The sequence below is a fragment of the Microchirus variegatus genome (genome assembly GCF_963457635.1).
Source record: "Microchirus variegatus genome assembly, chromosome: 1".
NCBI classification, from domain to species: Eukaryota; Metazoa; Chordata; class Actinopteri; order Pleuronectiformes; family Soleidae; genus Microchirus; species Microchirus variegatus.
In genome coordinates this window covers 3,480,075-3,500,925 of record NC_139802.1, presented here as the reverse complement: position 1 = coordinate 3,500,925, position 20,851 = coordinate 3,480,075, and the positions used below count along the sequence as shown (strand labels likewise).

At 40.8% G+C, this 20,851-nt stretch overlaps 2 protein-coding genes across 4 annotated transcripts; both read left to right on the top strand.

Annotated features, from left to right (window-relative positions):
* Positions 1–88: 88 nt before the first annotated feature.
* Positions 89–7,544, top strand: prpf3 (PRP3 pre-mRNA processing factor 3 homolog (yeast)). 3 transcript variants are annotated; one of them, XM_083899169.1, is made up of 17 exons: positions 89–167; positions 603–756; positions 2,078–2,208; positions 2,400–2,567; positions 2,674–2,760; positions 2,885–3,147; positions 3,348–3,466; positions 3,554–3,741; positions 3,876–4,042; positions 4,170–4,252; positions 4,403–4,546; positions 5,076–5,175; positions 5,271–5,384; positions 5,500–5,618; positions 6,608–6,685; positions 6,765–6,820; positions 6,902–7,544. In XM_083899169.1, exons 2-17 carry the CDS (start codon positions 612–614, stop codon positions 7,052–7,054), a joined length of 2,115 nt encoding a protein of 704 aa, XP_083755295.1. In that variant the 5' UTR covers positions 89–167; positions 603–611; the 3' UTR covers positions 7,055–7,544. The 3 variants fall into 3 exon arrangements, with proteins under 3 accessions (XP_083755295.1, XP_083755296.1, XP_083755297.1); XM_083899170.1 differs by lacking the exon at positions 89–167 and adding an exon at positions 417–532; XM_083899171.1 differs by lacking the exon at positions 89–167 and having other exon boundaries at positions 585–756.
* Positions 7,545–7,833: 289 nt separating this feature from the next.
* On the top strand, positions 7,834–19,191 carry rprd2b (regulation of nuclear pre-mRNA domain containing 2b; the record flags this gene model as incomplete). Its single annotated transcript, XM_083900427.1, has 10 exons — positions 7,834–8,029; positions 13,474–13,603; positions 13,751–13,986; positions 14,117–14,163; positions 14,275–14,401; positions 14,951–15,126; positions 15,312–15,597; positions 15,688–15,948; positions 16,645–16,812; positions 16,927–19,191. The coding sequence occupies 10 exons, from the start codon at positions 7,834–7,836 to the stop codon at positions 18,954–18,956; spliced, it is 3,657 nt and encodes a 1,218-aa protein (XP_083756553.1). The 3' UTR covers positions 18,957–19,191.
* Positions 19,192–20,851: the final 1,660 nt, after the last annotated feature.

The window sequence follows — 20,851 nt, the reverse complement described above, 5'->3', positions numbered from 1 at the left end:
ACTTCTAAAGTATTTGCTAGGTGGAACCATCGAGCATCTGACCGGAACTATCGCAACGTAATTGTCCCGATGAAGAAGAAGTCCCGGTTTCCGTTTCCGGGTCGTAGATCTGAAACGTTTTGAGATCGGCGCGACTGAACAGAAAGTTTCGATCAACATTCTGCAGCGTGAGTGTTTTTTCACTTCACACACTTTGTTATTTCTTTTTCACTTTCACGACATACACTGTCTTAAAGAGGACAAAGACGTAACTGTGAGGTTTGTATGGTTCTTTAAGCGGTTATTCGCCGATGTTGATAGCTGGCAGACAGTAGCATGCTAAGGTTAGTTAGCAGGAAACGGGGCAGTTTTGGCGGATGTAATTGAGTACAGGGTTTTTGTTGCTATTGGTTAGCACGTTGTCTGCTGGTCGAACAGTTTAGCTATCGGCTCACAAACAATTTCATTTTTGTACCGAATTAAGTGTGGTTTAAAAGAGATGGTATTGTGTTTGTGTTTATGCAGCGCGTTAATTGCCAGACGAAGTTAAAAGGTCAGTGAGGCGATCTCGTCTGTTAAATTTAACATATGTTTAATGTTGCAAATGCTTTGTTGTTCTTCAGGATCGGAGGATGTCTCTTCCAAAACGAGAGGTGGAGGAGTTAAGACCATGGGTGGAGCGCACAGTGAAGAAAGTGCTTGGTTTCTCGGAGCCCACTGTGGTCACTGCAGCTTTACACTGTGTTGGGAAAGGACTGGACAAAAGGAAGACAACAGGTAACTATTTGAAACTTACTAGCATTCGCATACCTGCAAAATTATTTTCGATCAATGAAATATGGTCCATTGTTAGAAACCGTTGGTTTTCTGTGCGTAAATGGAGGGCAATCAGTTTCATCATTGAGGATTCTGTGTAATGTCTCAAGTGATTGATATTGTTTTCATTCTAACACAATCAGAACTATGTTTTAAAATATCAGTAATTAAACACCAAGCCCAAACAACACAATGTGTCTCATGGGGCTTTGGAAACACATTGCCTTGTGGGATGTGTTTCCCATGTTTGTGGCTAATGGTGTGGAGGTAAACGACAAACAGCAAAACCTGTGTTGTCACTGTCAAGTAATTTAGACTGAATAGCATGCTTAAAAATAATTAAGGGAAGCAGACTTCAGTGACTGTGAAGCCAGCGAATGGTATCTGGCAAAAATACAGATGGATTGAACCACAGATCTAATCCCCAGTCCAGTAATCGTAAAAGACAGTGAGTGCACGTCCAAGGCAATGTAAACAACAATTTACATAGCCCAAAACATGGCTGACACAAGTATGATGGAATGAAACTTTATGACACAAGCTCACATTTTCAAAACATGCACAATGTATTTGTTATAATGAAATGGATAAAGGGCTTGACAATTTAGCAGACTGTACTGGGGATTATTTTGTGTGAAATATGAATCACACAACTGATTTGTTATCAAAGTACTCAAAAATGTCACTGAATAAATGATTAATAGTCGTGATTTATATAGACAATGATGGCTCTTAAATGAGGTCATGGACGCTTGAGTGATGAGTATATTGTGGTGCTCTTGTCTCTTGATGACTCTTAGATATGACTTCAGTTGTAGTTTTTGTTTGTTTTGTTTTCTTTGCAAGAAAGTGCTCTTTGTGTTAAACGTAATGAATAGTGATGTCCCAATCATCTTTTTTGTTCCCCAAACTGATCTTTTTTACTATGAATTATCAAATGCTACTGGGTCTTGATTCAATACTTGTATTTGTCTTGTACATATTGTACATTTTTAGAAAGAACAGACTTCTGTCATCTGTTTGTACTGCAGACTGCATGCACGTACTGCTGGTGTATAGAAAGAGGGAGAGAGAAGACGATGGGTGTCACTAGCTCTCTGTTAAACCAGAGTTTTTCTGCACGTTTCCTGGGCTGGTGGTTTGAACGAATGAACAAAATGGGGCAATGTATTAAATATGACCAATTATATCAATTGAAGTTGTTGGCATTAGCCATACTGATTGGTATGTTGATGATCTTCCAGTAAAAATAATCAGCTTTTGGCATTCTTTTTTCCCTCAGATCAGCTTCGTCCTTTTCTTGATGAGTCTGCCGGAGGTTTTGTGGAGCGTCTTTTTGAAGCACTGGAGGAGAGCCGCAGTTCCCGTGGTAACAAAGGAGCAGGAGACAAAAACCGCAAGAGAGATCTTAAGGTGATTTAAAGTTGTACATTAATGTTTTGACACACCATACTGAACATATGTTTCTGAAATCAGATTATTTGTAAAAACAGAAAAGAACGATGCTAGTGTACCAAGTGAAAACACTCTTTTTGGCCTAATGGTTATGTCATTTGTTTTTTAAGATCTAATCTAATTTTCTGGTGTCTCTGCTTTTGTCTCAGGATGTGTTTGGCGATGAAGCGGAGAAAAGTGCAGTGCGAGAAATATTTGAAGCAGGAGACGGAACAGCACCCAAACGTATACGGGTCCATCGCTTTGAGGAGGTGGAGGAGCCTGAGGTCATCCCCGGACCTCCATCTGAGAGCCCTGGAATGCTTACCAAAATGCAGGTATGATGCCGTTTTCTCAGTGACAAGAAATATCATGGCTAAATAATTGTTTTGGATTTTTATGATTACTATTTTGAATTTACTAAGATGTGCTCCGTATTAATAGATCAAACAGATGATGGAGGCTGCCACAAAACAAATCGAAGAGAGAAAGAAACAACTCAGCTTTAGTTCTCCAGTTCCTGCCACACCGGTGAGATTATTCCCCCCATGTTATTCCCACCAAATGATGTATAGGTGTTACAATTTCAATAAATACTCTTCAGATAAAGAGTAGATTTACTTCTGCCTGACTTAAGCATTTACCACTTCCACAGTCACAAATGGATGCCTCAACCATGTCACGGCTTCTTGGGACCTCAGCTGCTGCAGCACCTGGTAGTGGCTCAACTCTTGCCCCTTCCCAGGCTGCCAGCTTTATGAATGATGCCATAGAGAAGGCCCGCAAGGCTGCTGAACTACAAGCGCGAATACAGGCCCAGTTGTCCATGAAACCTGGAATCCTGGGAGCCTTGGGGAACACTGGACCTCACAACATAGTGGCACTAGCTAATCTACACGCCATGGGAATTGCTCCTCCGTGAGTAAAATTATAGATTAAAAAATCTAAAAGTGGAAAGAAAAAAAAAATTGATTATGTATTTATATTTGTCGATGTTGCAGTGTGAACAAAGCTGCTGTTGATTTTCACCACTCTTCCTCCTCTTCCAATAAATTCTTCAGCACAGATTTACAAAGCCTCCCATCACCGATCTTCTTCTGTGTCCCTTTTTTTTATAGAAAGGTAGAGCTCAAGGAGGTGAACAAGCCAACTCCTCTTATTCTGGATGATTTGGGAAGAACTGTGGATGCGAGTGGCAAAGAGGTTGAACTTACACACCGCATGCCCACACTGAAAGGTACGTTTGCAGCAGTCGTAACAGACACATAAACGGTCATATTTGCTTGTTTTTGTTTTTCTCATTTGCATCCCTCTCAATGTGTAGCTAACATTCGAGCGGTAAAGAGGGAGCAGTTCCGCCAGCAGCTGAAAGAGAAGCCCGGGGAGGACTTGGAGTCCACCTCCTACTTCGACCAGCGTGTGCTTATAGCACCATCCCAACGCCCTCGCAAGAGCTTCCGTTTCTACGAACAGGGACGTTTTGAGAAGATTGCTCAAAGAATTAGAACCAAGGTTGGATATTTGTTCTACAGTTTTCAGTGGCAGCAGTCATCTGCTCCCAGTCTAGTTGTTTGCTATGTAATTATTTGTATTTATGGTTCTCATGACTTGACTTTCTCTCTGACACCGATTCCTGCTTCACTCAGGCCCAGTTGGAAAGGTTACAAAATGAGATTGCCCAGGCAGCAAAAAAGACTGGCATCCAGGCATCCACCAAGCTAATGCTGATTGCCCCTAAGAAGGAGATTGGAGACAAGGAGGTGCCTCACATTGAGTGGTGGGATTCTTACATCCTGCCCTCCCACATAGATATGTAAGTAACTGTAGCTACAGGAACTCTTCTTTGTTCTCCACACTGCATCAGTGAAACTGTAGAATACTAAGAACAATATTTGCAAGTTGTACTTGCTAAACTGCCTTCTATTTTTCGTCTTGTCTAGAAACTCCGAAACAAAATTTGAACAGATGCCGATGTTTGGTGTGACCAACCTTGTAGAACATCCTGCCCAAATTAACCCTCCAGGTAAGTCTTTCTGAGATCAAATGAAAACCTCACACTTTCTTTTTAGATTTAGTTTGATCATAAATACAGAAGTGATTGTCAGTAAGGTATAAAAATGTCCAAGTGGTGTCTATTTAATTGCTAGTATAATAATTTGCTGGGGGTTTTCAGTTGACACAGATAAAGCAGTCACGCTGGGTGTGTACCTGACAAAGAGAGAACAGAAGAAGCTGAGAAGACAGACGCGAAGGGAGGGCCAAAAAGAAGTCCAAGAGAAGGTTCGCCTGGGACTCATGCCTCCACCGGAACCTAAAGGTACCCAGCCCTTGCATTACTCCATTTACAAACGGCTACGGTATGAGGCCACATCCATACCACTTTTGTTTGGAGAAAGTGTTTTCAAACTCACATTATCTACGTCCAGACAAACCTTTGAGGTCTGTGTCAGAAGTAAGCTGCATTAGGTACTAACCAGCTGAAAGTAATCCAATCCGAAGTTGACATCAAGTGACCGAGAGTGCAATAAATATGTGCATGCTGGTAACAGGAATCTTGTCCCTTCTCTACAGTTGTTTGCTTAGTTTCTTAGTTTTTAAGGATTTCTTTTAGTGGGATTTCTGTGAAAATTAAGTGGAAACAGGGCTTTTCACTCACAGCGAAGCAGACTAGCTGCATCATCGTATCATTGTGTTTGGTGCCTGGAAAACACTTAGAGAACACTGAGATAGTGTGGAAGGGAGTCATATCTGCAGCAAGAATGTTGCATTTTTAAACACACAGAATATTGTGGATGTACCCTGAGATTAATCAGAAAATGGCTGACGGTTGCTTTTAATTTTCTCAGTGCGAATCTCCAATTTGATGAGAGTGCTGGGGACAGAAGCGGTTCAGGACCCGACAAAAGTTGAAGCCCATGTCAGAGCACAGATGGCCAAGAGACAAAAGTAAGTACCGCCATTAGTCTCACCCCTTTAGTTTTTTTCCAGTAATAGAGTAATGTATGACAGAACAAACTCCACATTTGTTTTCCTCCCTGTAGGGCTCATGAAGAGGCCAATGCTGCTCGCAAACTCACAGCAGAGCAGAGGAAAGAGAAGAAGATCAAGAAGATAAAAGAAGACATCACAGATGGTGTTCATATTGCAGTGTACAGGTTTGTATTTGGAAGGAGAGAGCAAACACCGTCATGCAAGGATAGTGTATGTTTTGTAGCCTTTGTGTTGCTGCAGTAGTTTATCTAATATAATCAAATTTCTTTCCGTTTACAGAATCCGTAACCTGCAAAATCCTGCTAAGAAGTTTAAAGTGGAGGCCAATGCTAATCAGCTGTATCTGACGGGAACAGTAGTTCTGCACAAAGATGTCAACATAGTTGTAGTGGAGGGAGGTAAGTGTGGAGGAGACGGTTTCTCAGGCTTTAAGTAACATCAGCTTGCTTGTCAGTTCCACAGTTAAGGTTGATAAATATTAAGTGTTGATTTAACATAACTGCCAATCACTTGTCACACAGTTACTTGATTATTTTCAGCATTAACTTTATACTTTTATACTATACCTTTTCACTATGGGCTTATAAACACTTCTCACGTTGTGTGTTCCTTAATGTTGAAATACCTGATATGCGTCTTACCTCCTAGTGATACCCTCCATACCTTGCACAACCTGTTTCATCCATTTGTTTTGATAGACTTGCATTGATTATGTAAGGTTTCTTTTAAGGGTGATGTAGGTGGAAGGTGCAGAAACACTCAAGATCAAGGGTCTCAAACTCAAATGACCTGGGGTCTAATGCGCATCTATTGTGGTCAAGAGGGGGCTGGGCTAGAGAACAGAAAGTGGAAAAAATCCTTTTCACAATATTGCATCATTATATCACACATATATGTAATAATACTATTTATGATGCAAACTTGATGTATTAATATCAAAAACAGACATTTATTTTAAATTACATAAATAATAGTGTGGACAACTGTAATTAAAATTTGTACCAAGAGCCGTTTCGGCCACTGCCATTCGCGGCTTAGGGCCTAACAAGTGTATTTATATATGTAATTGAATGTTGTATATGATACATTTAATAATGGGATAATTATGACCAAATGTCTTATTATTACTGTTATTATAAAAAACATTGCTAGCAAACAAATATTCTATCACCTCACTGGCAGCTGTGCCTCAGCTCCACACTGTGTTTAAAAGAGGGTGAGGTCGTGGGCCATGTTTTCATTATAACATGATATTAAGTGGGGGGCCGCATGTTATCGATTGGGGGGGCCGCCAGTTTGAGACCCCTGCTCAAGATACAGGATTTTTGTTGAAAAATCGAACTCTGTAGATATATTTTGTGTCTGAATTTGTTGTACTCTGTTGCAGGTCCCAAATCCCAGAAAAAGTTTAAGAGGCTGATGATGCACAGAATCAAATGGGTGGAACACAATAGTAAAAGAGATGGTAAGAGCAGCTGTCTTTCATCCCTCTTTCATATACGTGTGCTCATTTTCAAGACATTAAACTCTTTATTCTCCATTAGATCCAGATGGTGATGATGATACAAGGAGAAACAACAAGTGTTGGTTGATTTGGGAGGTGAGTGTCTTGCATTCTGTTTTCTTTTCAATATTTCATGAATGATTTGGGATAGTCCAATGATTCGTTTTGGTTTTTCAGGGAACAGCCAAAGAGCGTAGTTTTGTTGGAGACATGAAGTTCAAGCAGTGCCCCACAGAGAACATGGCCAGAGAGCACTTCAAGAAGCATGGCACTGAACATTATTGGGACCTCGCTCTCAGTCAAAGTGTGTTGGAAACCTCGGATGACTGAACTCTGGAGCACACAACTACAGTCGGCACGCCCTCACGCTGTCAACCTCACTTCCAGCTGACCCTCACTGCTGACAAGCTGCTGCGTCCAAGTGCCCAGCAAACAAAACCCAGTCAAGAGGCTTGAACAATAAAACCTGTGTGGTTGTTTTTGTGAAGTGTCACATGAGGGTGGTAGAGGGTGCGTGTGTGTTTGTGTGTGCACCTCAGTGTCCATCTCTTTGGCGATAGGCTCCTCTATCAGATGTTATCCATGATGGATACTATACGTAAATCTCAAACCCAAGGCTTTACATGAGGAGAAACGCCGTCAGAATATATTTTGACTTAAGTTTTTTTTTTTTTTTTTTTTTTTTTTTTTAAATGAGACCCCTGTGTACACTAATGTATGTGGCTATGAGAGTGAAGCAAACAAAAACAGCCAATGACTGCACTGTAATTGTGCTAACACATGTAAAGTAAACCTGTGGAATTATGAGGCTGTAGTTATAACTGGTACATTTCAAATGCGTTTTATTTTGGACAAAAGAGCAAATATTGACTCACTTGCAGCTCTTTCTCTGTAATATTCTGGTTACAGCCTTAAATAAACTAACTCACATACGTCTTTTTTTCTAATGTCTTTTCTATATACTTTCACTTGCTCTGACTTCAGATATTATCTGTTTGTTTTGTGGCTCGCTTGGTAAACAGTTGTATTTACGGCAAGTCAAACATGGGGGCGTGTTTTCTCGGTACATTAGCGCCTTCACCGCCGTCACTTACAGAGCTGGTGGAAAGATGGCGGCCGGTTCAGGGGCTGCAAGCGGCCACGGAGCCCGTGGCTCTACCGCTGCTCTGGAAGCGTCTTTAGACAGGAAGTTTCAAGGAGTATCCAACACTATGGAGTCGATACAGGGACTTTCCAGCTGGTGCATTGAAAACAAGAAGAGCCACAGCCTTATCGTTCGCCACTGGATGAAGTGGCTCAAGAAATGTGAGTAGCTAGCTTGCCGCTCAAGCTAACCCGCTAGCTAGCTCATCTTAGCCGATTCAAATACATGTCTGATCAGCTACTGTAGCTACTAGCAGCGTGTAGCCTTTTTGCGAAGTGCAAGGCGAATCCATGTATTAGGTAATATTGTTAATTTACTCCAAATGTGAATGTTATTCTTAAATCGACCGAAGTGAAAATAATAATGTTTTATCACCACATCAAATGTGTGCTTAATACTGCTAAGCTACCGCTAGCATATCCCGTTTACTAGTGTTTATAGCCGGGCCTCAGGAGCTCACGTTCCGCAAGAAACTTGATTCTGCGTTTTCACGGAGAATTGTTCCGCACTGCAACTGCTCGTCGATAATCACCATCTCTGAGATCCAAGTAGTAAAAACATATTCTGCACGTACAGCTAATAACGGTGCTTTGCTTTGTTCATGTATGCAAGTTTGTTATGCGTCATTGATATGTGATGAATTTGCTATTTTTTAAATAGAAGTCAAGGCAAAGGAAAAGTCCGCTGAAAGCATAAATGTGGCTCATAAATTGAAATACACTCGTTATTTCACCCTGAGTTTGAACAGACCACGGTTTTATGTCGTATTTTGATTTTCCATTTGCACATTTTAACCTTATCTGTTTATTTACGTGACTATCGTAAACAACAAACGTAAGAATTAACTGCACAAAGTAAATAAGTACTTAAATATCTTAAACGTCTGTGCTTAATATCACTTTTGCAACAAACGTAAAACTAATCGCCTGCTAGTTTGATAATCTGGTTATTCTTAATTGGGATGAGAGTTGTTTGCGTCTGATTTATTTATTTATTCCCCCAGCTACTTAAATGTGATCATGTTCTTGTTTAATTCCCAATTTCCCCCCGAATATCTTTGTCTGTGGGGAAAAACTAGTTATTTGAGGGTGTCATTAGTTGTGGTTAGTATTTTTTGGTATTACTATTGTCACTATTGTGTTATTTTATGAACCAAACAAAGAATACATTAATTGACAATGAAAGTCGACTTTATATCAGTTGAGGTATACATTATAATTTTAGAGTTGTAATAAAAGTAATGGGTAGAACTGGTACTTTTAAATTAATAACATATTATATAGGACTTTATTTTGAATAATTGGGCACATGATTGTTGTTACTTTCTTTACACAAACAATGTAAGAGATTCAAATAATTTCACCTATCTGGCTTGATTGGCTTTATCAAAAATAATATTTCCATTGTTGCAGACTGGTGTCTCTTTAGTCTGTGTGTGATTCCATTGCTAAACAGAGGTTGTCTCATCTGTTCAGTTATTATTTTGCCAATTGGTAGAATATACAGTTTAGTTGTAGCAGCTGATGCATATGGTACAAGTTATGCCCAATTCCTGCTTTAAAGCAGTGTCATTTTGGTCCAATCAAATTTAATTTTTATACCATATCAAAAAGTAAAAATTAAAATTCTCACATCTGTGAATGTGGTAGCATAAACATTTGTCCTTTTTCTGTTTAAGCTTAATGACTAAAACATTTATTTGGTTTATTAAACTAGATGGTGGTGAGTTTGGTGTTTATAGGCTAATCAGTTAGTCTGTGGTTCGATGCGGCTTTCCTCTATAAAGCTCTGGCACATGGTGGTTTTGTTAGTTGTCTTGCAGTTGGAAGTGAGAGGTGGTGTGTTTTGTTTCTTCACTAATTAAATTAGCTGTGCTGATTGATGGGAGCAATCATAATGAAACAATAGTTTTGTCTAACTACATTTTCAAATCAAAATAATGATCATATGCAATTGTTTATTGAATGAAGTTAAATGTGTTAAAATGAACTACAGTCACATCTGTTGGACTGCAATATCATGGTCTTGTTGTTTTGGTTTAAATCTGAAGTCGGCCTGTCCTCTTTTTCCAGCACTGCAGTACGCACTTTGTCTAAGGTGTTGGTATTTTGTACAACTGTTGTTGATGTGATCTTATTGCTTGCAATATGCCTTTAGCAATGTATTTTTACTTTGTGAAGAGTAAGAACGATTGAAAAATATATTAGATGGTTGTTTATTTCATGTTTTTATGTTCATTTAATCCAGAATTGGCGTGGGTGACAGTCTCCCACACAGAGACAACTTTTCCTGACAGTATTTAGCCTTTGAATGACTGAATAGCCAATGGAGTATAATGTTGATTGTACAATTTTCTCTGCTGGTTGTCTGCTGCTGTTTTATTGATCTGCTGGGGCCACGCATTTGGTCATAATGTTTACTTATAATGGTGTCATGAGCAAACTTGCAATTATCAATTATTTATATCCATTAGTGGGTTTCCATTGCGACCATTGCCATTTAAACTGCCAAAAATCTCCGGGCTCCATCAGTGACGACACAATACACAATCAGCTGTCGTGCTTTGGACGTTTTCTGATAAAGAGCTGCAGTAAATAACCATAAGCCAAAAGTTTTGTCCTTAACAATCAGGCCAAACTGTTTTCAGAGCAGACTATGTGTTATGCTATCTTCTGCCCTCCCCTTGAATGCTAATATTGTTTATTTATTGGTTTGTAATTTTTTTTTTAATGTTGACATTTTTTATTTGTGTGAGTGGCCGTCATTAAGAAAAGACCCCAAAAGGCTTGTTGAATGTGTGAAGTAGTGTCAACTATGAAAATATACTCCAGGCCTCCATACATCAATTCCAACATGGAATATTTCTAGCATATTATTGTTTGTGCATGAAAGTGCAGCAGTCTTCACTGTTATCAGTGTCGATGCAGAGTACATTTGCTTGTTGGCTCAATGCTCCAATAAGCTACAATACAATATTAATTAGCTACTCCGATTAGCTACAGTGATTTGTTTTGTGGGAAAATAAAGAAGATCAAGTTTTAGTTATGTTTATAAATGTTGAGGACGATCAAAATCCCAATAAGGCCTGCTGCAATTTTTAAATCGCAGCAGCGAAAATGTGTGTCAAATTTCCATGTCCTGACCTATACACATCATATGCTACAGACCGAAGAAAACTCTCACAGATCTGCACAACAATCACACAGTAATCATTTTAAATGTTATTCAAATGAAAATTAGACTAAATTATGTTAAAATTATAATTCCCTCTTCTATTGAGAATCAAATTGCAATCGCAATATCAGTGGAAATGATCGTAATTCAATATTTATATAAAATCATCCAGCCCTAGTTTTGTTATAAAAGTAGTGAAAGAAAATGTTAGATATTTTTATTTGAAATACTTTTACAGTGTTGCAGAACATACTTTGTTGTGCACGTGTATTTCAAGTCATTCAGAAAATGGAAATGGAAAATCACAAGAACTGATTTTTAAGCTTTTTTTCAACTTGTATTTTTGCAGCCGGGGGAGCATGAGCAACAGTAGGGTTTTGTAATGTTTTACAGCCACATTGATAATGAACCACATACTCGGGAAATACGATGCCACAATTGACATTTTAAACAATACTCTGTTACTGGAGAGCCTCAGCCTCTGATGTTCCTTCTGCTTTGAGCGTCTTATTTTTTTCAAGCTGTTTCCTTTTGTGGCTCTTTGCTGACCAACTGTTTTGGATTAAGTCACAGGTATATTCTGTTAATTTCAGACCTGTCCTCTCTGTGGAGATTGTACATTTTGAATTAAGCCTTAATTGCATTTATCTGTACATGTGTCTTTAGAGTTAGATTCATCAGCTACAGTTCCTTTTCATTTTAATTTCACATGAGGAACCCTGGAACTGTGTCTTCTTGGTCCCGCATTGGGGATTGTATGTTTTTTGTGGCTTGAGGTTATATGTGACAGTTGGCCTTTTCCTATTTTTTGTTTACTATCAGACTTATCTGTGGAAGATCTTCTGTGATATTTAGAAATTTAAACATGGCGTCTGCCTCCTTTTTAATGCTGGATAAAATTGTGAAGAACTTTTGCTTTCTGGCTTTTTAAAAATTGTTCTTGATTGGTAATTCCTATGTTAGGAAGCGGTAGAATTGATTTTTGTCCTTGCCAGTAATTTAGTGATTTTGGAAATGCATGACTAATGATTAAGTTAGATGGGCATAGAAACACTTTACTACATTTACTGAATCCTACCAGTAAAAGCAGACATCACAGATATATATTATTGGTAAGGGATGTAACTACATTAAAAAGGGACTATATACACAATCTCATAACACACATACATATAAAGTGATCAGCCAGAACTGCATTAAAATTCAGTATGAATAAAATGAAGCAATTATAAAGTTTTATTTTTATTTAACCTTTATCTTTATAGGAAGTCACATTGAGATTAGAATTTTTAACAAAAACCTAGAGACCTAAACCTAGACGATGCATATAAATACCTTAGGGCAGGTTATGTTGAAGTCAGCAGCAAATCTTTTTAGTCACTCCTCACAGAAGGACACAATTAAAAAAGTGGATTTTTGGATAAGATAAATAAAACATAGTTCATAGAAATCCATTTTTTTTGTAATTTGGAATCAATTTCTGATGTCCATGCATAGGTTTGACAACCAAAACTATCTAAGTAACTCATTTTGGCCACAGAACAAAGTTTACCAGGAACAACAAAAAACTAGGGCTACCACCAACTATATTATTTTCTTGATTAATGGTTAGGACAATGAAATGTCAGTAAATGTTGAACAGTGTTTCCCAAACCTGGAGGATGTTCTCAACAGTCTTTTTTTGTAATAAACCAGAAAATATTAACATTTAAGAAACTGAAAACTTGTTAAATACATAAATATGTGTTTCAGTCAAACAATTTCCTTTATCATTTGTTATTAAGCTGTTGTATTTTGAAAAAGAAAACAAAAATCTGCATCATATCAACCACTGGCTGCATTAATTGACTGTCGATTTGTCTTTTCATGATTATTCACTACTGGAGCCAGCATTTCCAATACAATGCCTCTGTAGATTTATCTATTAATAAAGCCTTCACAGTAAAACAAGATCTGCAGCTGTTCTGAAAATATACAGTACTGTGCAGAAGTCTTAGGTCTTAGGTTTTAGTCTTTAAAAAAAACCAAATCAAACATCCTCTACAAGTGTCAAGTATTAAGCGTGATCTACCCTTACACTTGAACAATAACACAGCTCTGTTAATAGTGGAGTGGAACCTTCATTAATGTTACTGGTAAATCCTGTGATTGTCTTACTATTTCGTTTAAAGAAATATCTGCTTTAAAAAACGTCTATTACACCAGGTTTATTCAAGACATGTTTGAGCATTACATACACATGTTGCATGAGTTAAACTCATTAACAGCTGGCTAATATATAAGATCACATTGCATCACTTCACTCCAAATTGTGACAGAATTTGACAGACAGAAAAAACAACAGAGCAGGTGGTGCCTGAAACTTTTGCACAGCACTATACATGTGCATACTCCTAATTTCATACTGTTCTTCTTTGTTTAATTTTTTCAGCTGACAACAATCATCGCCTGAACCTTTTCTACCTTGCCAACGACGTGATACAAAACTGCAAAAGAAAGAACGCCATTGTCTTTCGTTCATCCTTCGCAGAGGTCCTTCCCAATGCCGTTCAGCTCATAAAGTGAGTGCCGAGTGTTGCTGTCCACCTTTGGGCCAATAGTAGATGTTTGTTCTAATATAAATACCAGTTAAAAGTACTTTTCCAAAGTGTGTTGTATCTGTTCTACTGCTAGCACTGACGTGTTCTGTTTTCATTCGTCAACATCAGAGATGGAAAGGTTCGGAGGTCAGTGGAGAGGATCATTACCATTTGGGAGGAGAGGAGCGTGTATCCTGAAGAGCTCATCACTCAGCTGAAAACCAACATGAACAAGAGGGAGAGGGAGCGAGAGAAGCAGAAGGAAAAGGCAAAAGAAAAGGAGAGGGAGAGGGAAAAGGAAAAAGAAAGAGAAAGGGAAAGGGAGAAGGAAAAAGAAAAGGAAAAGGAGACCCCACCTGCAAATGGTCAGTTTGTACATTTCCTTACATTTCAGTCAGCTAATGACTGACTCAAAACATACTTTCCACATGCAAGAAGTGCATCTTCACAATATCAAGTTTATAACAACTTTATGTTCTTACTTTTTTCCCCCAGCCAAGGCCAAAGCTGCACTCAAGTCCAAGATAGTAGCAGAGTTCGCAGTAAGTCTTGATGTTCTGTGAAATGATGCGTCATGATGAAATCAGTGCTGTCAGTAAAGTGTCATCTTGTCACGATATTTGAGTAAGAATTTGTATGATTCTCTTTTCCAGCCTCACTCCCTCATTGATCAGTTGTCCAGACACAAGAGAGCAGTTGCAGAACAAGAGTTGAGGGAGAAGCAGCTGGACGCTCTCAGGCTGGATATCTGTAGCACAGAGGCCCTCAAGAGGCTTAAAGGTCAGATGTCATTGAGCTTATTTCTGCATCATCACACACACCTATTGTCCCGTCCACTCTGTTTTAATCTCTTAACATGCCCAGCTTTTAATGCATCGCTTCTGCGTGCCACGTCAAAAGAAAACAAATTACACCATTACAAGTTAGCGAATGTGTATGCGTAACCGAAAACATCATGTTGTATTTTATTCTATTGTCTTTCTGTAGAAAGACAATCAGGTGAAAAGAGTTTCCAGTGAGGTGTGAGATTAAGTTTCTTGAGCTCTTGATTCCGTGCATCATGTATTTTCTGCTTTAAACCAGAGAAACTGAATTTACCTTTAAGGTGTCTGATACTCAACCAATACATTATATAATAATTAATGAAACGCACTCAAATTCAGTCGTTTGGAGTCTTAAATGCGACATCGCTGCTTTGATTGACTTTGTCATGAGTAGAAAGTTGAAATGGTAGTCGATAGAAAATCACCGAAGTCATTTTTCTTCATACACATTTTTGTGAATTGTATTTTTTTTTTTTGCTTGTCTGTCAACCGTGTCTCTCTCCAGACAAGGCAGGAGGGAACAAGTTTGCCAAGGACTTTGAGGATGGCAGTTTAAAGCTGCAGGAGTTTGTCAGCTTCCTGGAGAAAGAGTTGAAAACGGGACCTCCTCTGCTGGAAGCTTTGGGAAATGCAGACATTTTTTACGAGATGCAGTTCAAGGAGGTTAAAATTGTGGCCAATGTGAGTCAATTTATTGTTCCCAATAAAGCCTATAATTTGCTGAGGAAACACTTTAAGATGCAGTACATGTTAAGATCAGTTTTGCTGTTGTTTCTCTATTGACTTGAAAACTCAAATACAATCTAATCAATTATTTTAATCGAAAGTTGTTGTTTTTTTTGCTCGTTTCCTGTCATTTTGCTCAGGCATACAATGCCTTTGCCAACCGTGTGGCCAGTCTTAAGAGGAAATTGGATTCTCTCAAGTCAAATCTACCTGGACCCGATGACTCCCCCATCCCATCTCCCTCTGAAGATGCCCCCTCCCCAACTGGCTCCGACTCACCCTTCCTGGCACCGGGTGCTGGCAGAGCCCAGGTGGATCCAGAACTGGATGGCAAAGCCATGGACGAAGGAGAACCACTGAATGACAGTAGAGACATGGACGAAATGGACGTGTCTGATGAAGAGGCTGTTTCTGCGAGAGCAGGGGGTAAGTGGCTGCAGGTTGTTTCTACATCAGAGGGTTTATTGTTTTGCACAGTTGTAATTTGGATTGAAAAAGTTTTATTTTCACCAGCAGATGATAAGAAAGCGGAAGTCCCCGCTGCTGTTTCCAAGGCTACGAGGTCAGAAGCGGCATCAAAGCCTCCAACAACACCTACAAAAGCTTCTAAGACGAGTGCTGCTACCGCTGCTGCTGCTACAGCAGCTCCAGTGACCCCCACCTCAGCCTCTGCTCAAAGTGCTCCTGCCACTGCACTAGGGGTCAACCTGGCAAAGGTGGACTTGGGAAAGATCAGCTCCATTCTTAGCTCCCTCACATCTGCAATGAAGAATACAGGTGTGTTTGTCCGAGTTGTGGATTTAATTTCCTTGCAGTCAGGGTTAGGGTTATATTTATATTATATTATATTATATTATATTTCCGCCTTTACACACTGTTTTTTTCTTTTCTTTCAGAGTTATTGATTTGTATTAATGTTTGTCTTTACTGTAGCAGAAAGGTGTTTGTAACATCTTCATTAGAGGCTGATATGCCAATATGTTATACTATTATTCTGATGTGTTGTGATTTAACACTATTGGATTGAACACAATTCAAGGTCGGGTTGATAAGAAAAACATTTAAGTTAAAGGTGCATTATGTAATAAATCGAAAGCAACTGGTCATAAAATCCTCCTAATATGTCACAGAGACTCAGGAATAATGTTCATATAACAAACTGAACTCACCAACAACAACAGTACAGACAAAATATTTGCATTAAAAAAACATTTTGCACACTGCAAATCATGTTTATGTTTTGAAATCATGTTTTGGCATGTGGCGCCACCTACCGCCGTCTACCAATCATTGCAGTCAGTAGCGTCTCAGCTGCCGAGCAACCACGGGTTGCCAGTTACGTCAGAAAAAGAAACCTAAAAGACCTCTGTGTTTTGAATTTGAATGTAGTGACCGTTTTTTGGCCACATTCTTACATATGGCACCTTTAAAGTATTTAAACGGCCAATCTCTCCATGCTTCACTTCCTCTCAGCAGCTAGTCCATCACCTCGGCCGTCTCCTGGGACCCCCACCACCCCCTCTGGCCAATCATTGGCTTCTAAAGTGACCCCTCCTAGTCCTGCCCTGGCCAGCATCCTGTCACGCGTTGACATCACACCTGAAGGCATACTCAGCGCTCTTTCTAAAACAAACACCGCAGGTACGACGTACAAACATTGCTCTTATTTTTAATCACAAATGGCATTTAATACATATGTTGTTTTGTCTTGTGTATCGTTATCTCTTTATCTTTGCGTTTCTGTCTTTGACACAGGTTTGTCCTCTCTCCTGCAAAATGTGACAAACACGGCATCGGCTCCTCCCGCCCGAACCTCCCCGGAATCATCAACATTAAAAACCCCACCAACCCCAACCACCACAAAAACAAAACCCAGTCTGGGGAACAGCCTTAAACGAGAAACGTCCGGGAGAACCAGAGACTGGGAAAAAGACAGACAGCTGTCGCCTCCTCCTCCTCCTCCACCTCCTTCTCGTCCCTCAGCTCCTACCGTCGCTCCTCCCAGCCTAGAATCAAAAATCAACAGTTTCTTGCAGGGTAATCCAGCGTTTAGTCTCGCTCTAGGTGATGTCAGTCCTGATGGGGTTGAAGGAACTCCAGTGAGAGACGAGGCTGCTGGTACCCCGACCCAGGATGAGATCATGGACACACCTGGGAGTGTTCCAGAATCCATGGGGTCTTCTGGAGGTCATAGCCTCTCGCCGACAGCCTACCGCAATGAACTCTGGGATGCTGTGATCACCCCATCAGGAAGCAATAGTGATGGAGAGTTTCTGGGCTCCTCTTCCCGATATGGAGCTGGTAAGAAGAGTAGCTCAAAACTGAAGGATGATAAAGCAATGAATGTCAGGAGGCAGCATTCCTCCTCCCCCAGTAATGACACAAAGAGTAAGAAAGATGGACAGCAGCACAGCCAGATGAGAATGATGGGCATAAACAGAGCAATGGGCGAGAGGAGACTCTCCAGTGGCTCTCGTAAAGCTAGCACTGGCTCAGATGATGGATGTCTGAGTGGAAAAAGAGAAGACAAGAGCAAAGGTCAAGAGTCTCATGCTGGGAATGGGAAAGAGGGTCAGTATCATCGCATTGAGACTCTAGTGTCACCGTGCACTGAAGGCGCACCCATTCAAACTCTGAGCTCCTCAAATTGTCCTCTGGCTGGAGAGCCCATCAAGACAGTCGAGAGCATCCGCGTGATTGGCCGAGGATCTCGTCGCGGAGGAGGGGCTGGCGGGCGGCCTGGTGGAGCGATGTGGTATGAAGAGGAGGAATACATGGAAGCGCAGCCTCTGTCACCTCTTCTTAACATTGGACAGGGAGGCTCAGAGGACATGACCCCCTCCATGCCACCTCCTCACCCACAGCAGCTCCTCCCTCATCTCCCCCATCCTCACCCACACGCCCTTCCCCCACCTCCCTTTCAAATGCCGTTCCACCCGGATAACAACCAAGGCCCTCCATCCCACCTCCACCACCATCATCATCATCCTCCTCCTCCTCCATCCCCTTTCTTCAGCAGGCTGCCAATCCCTCGCCCCCCACCGCCGCCCATGCCAATGCACCCTTTATCCACCCACCCTGCTGTGCCCTCTGCAGTGATGGTGGGAGGCGTGTTGGTCCCCGTCGATCGTCCTCTATCTCTTCCTCCCCCACTCAGACCCGAAGTTGCAGAGCGAGGTGGAATGGGGCCCAGAGGAAACAAAATGGCTCCTCCACCTCTCATGACGTCACTGCTTGGCGAGCCCCCTAAGCATCCCCGTCCTGGCACAGTTAAAGAGCTTTTTATCCCGCGCCACGCACCCCCTCTCCACCGTCCAGGTACCCCCGGTGTTCCTCCACCTTTACTTGGCAGAGTTAAGGAGCCTCCAAAGCTACCTCTTCCACCCCCTTCTCCCTCTACCACATCCTCCTCAACCTCTCCCTCCACACCTAATTCCCCTGCAGTCGACACTGCCCCAGGTCACCTCTCTTCTCAGTCCGCTGCTCCACCTCTCCAGAACCCCCCCACAAGTCCTCCACCTCATTCCCGCAACCAAACCTCTAACCCCGTTCCCCTCCTCGCCTTGCCCACTCCTCGGCCCCCAATGCTTTCCCAGAGACCTCTGTCGCGAGGCCGAGCCCCGTCTCACCAGCATAACCAAGATCGCCACGATCACCACGATCACCATGATCACCACGATCACCACAGGGGGGGGTTTCGGGGGGGCAAGCGACACGGTCCTCCGTTCACAGGTGTTCCTTTCCATCATGGGCAGAAGAGACCGTTCCTACCCCCACGCTACTGAAGTGGTCATCCATGACAAGCTGAATGAGAAGTGCAAGCCACACAACTAGCAGCGCAGTGTGTGTGTTAGCCCCGCTGGTATGAGCCCTGATATTTTTACCCTGTTAATTAGCTTGAATCAAAACTACCTTGAGTTGTGTGTAAATAGCTGATTTAATCCTTTTTGCTTCAGCTACTGTAGGTAGCTCAATAGTCTTCTTAAGCTGTAAAGTGAGGAGTGTTGTATAACGAGCCTCAATTTGTCCCCTTTTTTCCGTATCTCCATAAACCACATGAAAAAGGTTGCATTAGTTCTCGTTCAAGAGTCCCATAGAAACGTATAGGAATAAAATAGTTCAACAAGAAATAAAACTCAACTTAGTTTGTCGACCTGTGTGATTGAGTTACTTTATGTCAGCTAGCATGAGAGTGTAAAGAAACGAGAAGTAAAAATATCTTGAGAGTTGGATGAGAGGATCTGTCTGCTGAAAATGGAGCTGCAACTACTAGCTGGTTAGCTTTGCTTAGCTTAGCATAAAGACTGGATATGATGAAACATCTAGTCTGGTTCTGTCCAACTGTAGAAAAAATAACAATATACCAGCATCTCTTAGGCTAATTTCTCTGGAAATCTAAATAAAAAAATCTCATGTTTAAAGTTGACCTGGTTTTTCAGGGAGTAGTTTTGTGGAGGAGTGAGGATGTCATCACCAGACAGATCAAGACTAGCTGTTAATTTCAGTCTTAATGCTAAGCTAACTGTCTCTTGTCTTCAGTTCCGTGTTCAAAAGTCACATATTTCTTCCTAGTAAGACCAATAACCACATTTTTTTTTTTTTATAAATGTCAACTATTGCTTCAATTTTTTTATGAAAGTTTCTCTCGTTTCTCTCTCTGTCATAGGAAGGGTATTTCTTATTTGAAGTAATGGCTTTTGTGTTGCAGCTGAGGATAACACTTCATTTACCTGGAGAACCTGCTGTAAATAATCACCTTCTCTTGCTTAAACCTTTTCACCTCTCTGTTCCTCCGACTGTATATTTCTAAGCTTGTAAATATAAAAGCACTGAGATGACGCAGCTTTTGCTCTTCGAGCTGTTGTTTCTGGTAACGAGGACGATGATCATGTCTCGTGTTCCCCCTGTCTTTACTGTGATTGAGGCCTTTTTGAAAAGCTTCAGTGCTAGAATCATTTCTCTGCCGTGTCTGTTACACCTTTCTGTCCTCCTTTTTTGAAACCACCATGTTGAAGAGGAGGGCGAAGATAATTGTGTGTCGCATCTTTGTGCGCGCTTGAAATTTAGACTTCACTCTCGAAGATACTTGGTAGAGGATGGCAGCTGGGGGAGGCATTCCAGTTTAAATCACACTCTTTCTAGGCTTCAACATGTACTGACTTGAATAAAATCCACAGTTTCAATTCAACTGGGGGGGAGGTATTTTATTTGGTCATTATAACTGGAACTGCGCTGTTATTTATTTGCGTTGTTAGGCTGTATTTTCTTTGTGTTCATAGAGTAATTGTTTTAATTTACTGACACAGCTGCTGCCATTTTCATACTGCATTAACAATTTGTTTTTGTGTATTTTTCTTTTAGATAGGTCTGGTCATTTTCAAATTATTTATTTTTTTTGCTAATTTCATGCTTTTGCCCCCCAATACCTCTAGTGCTCAAATGCATCCAGAAACACTTGTGCACCTCTCAACACATCTAGGGATAAACAATGGTGAGCACAATGGCAGCAGACCTCTAGTACAGGATTTGTTTGCCATAATGCTGCTCTGTTTCCCGCACTGATGTAGTAGTGAGAGGGGGAGTGTTTCTGTCAAAGCCTCATATCTACTGTGCTTGTCTAATCGTAGTGTGTGTCGTCTCCGCCTGCCAGTACAGTTCATTAAGACACAGAGCTTCTGCA

Bases quoted from the DNA above. Each gene is read 5' to 3' on its own strand.
- prpf3 (XM_083899169.1), top strand. From the start codon at position 612: ATGTCTCTTCCAAAACGAGAGGTGGAGGAGTTAAGACCATGGGTGGAG. The intron at 3,467-3,553 runs GTACGTTTGCAG...CTCAATGTGTAG, and splicing joins CCGCATGCCCACACTGAAAG to CTAACATTCGAGCGGTAAAG. The intron at 5,619-6,607 runs GTAAGTGTGGAG...ACTCTGTTGCAG, and splicing joins CATAGTTGTAGTGGAGGGAG to GTCCCAAATCCCAGAAAAAG.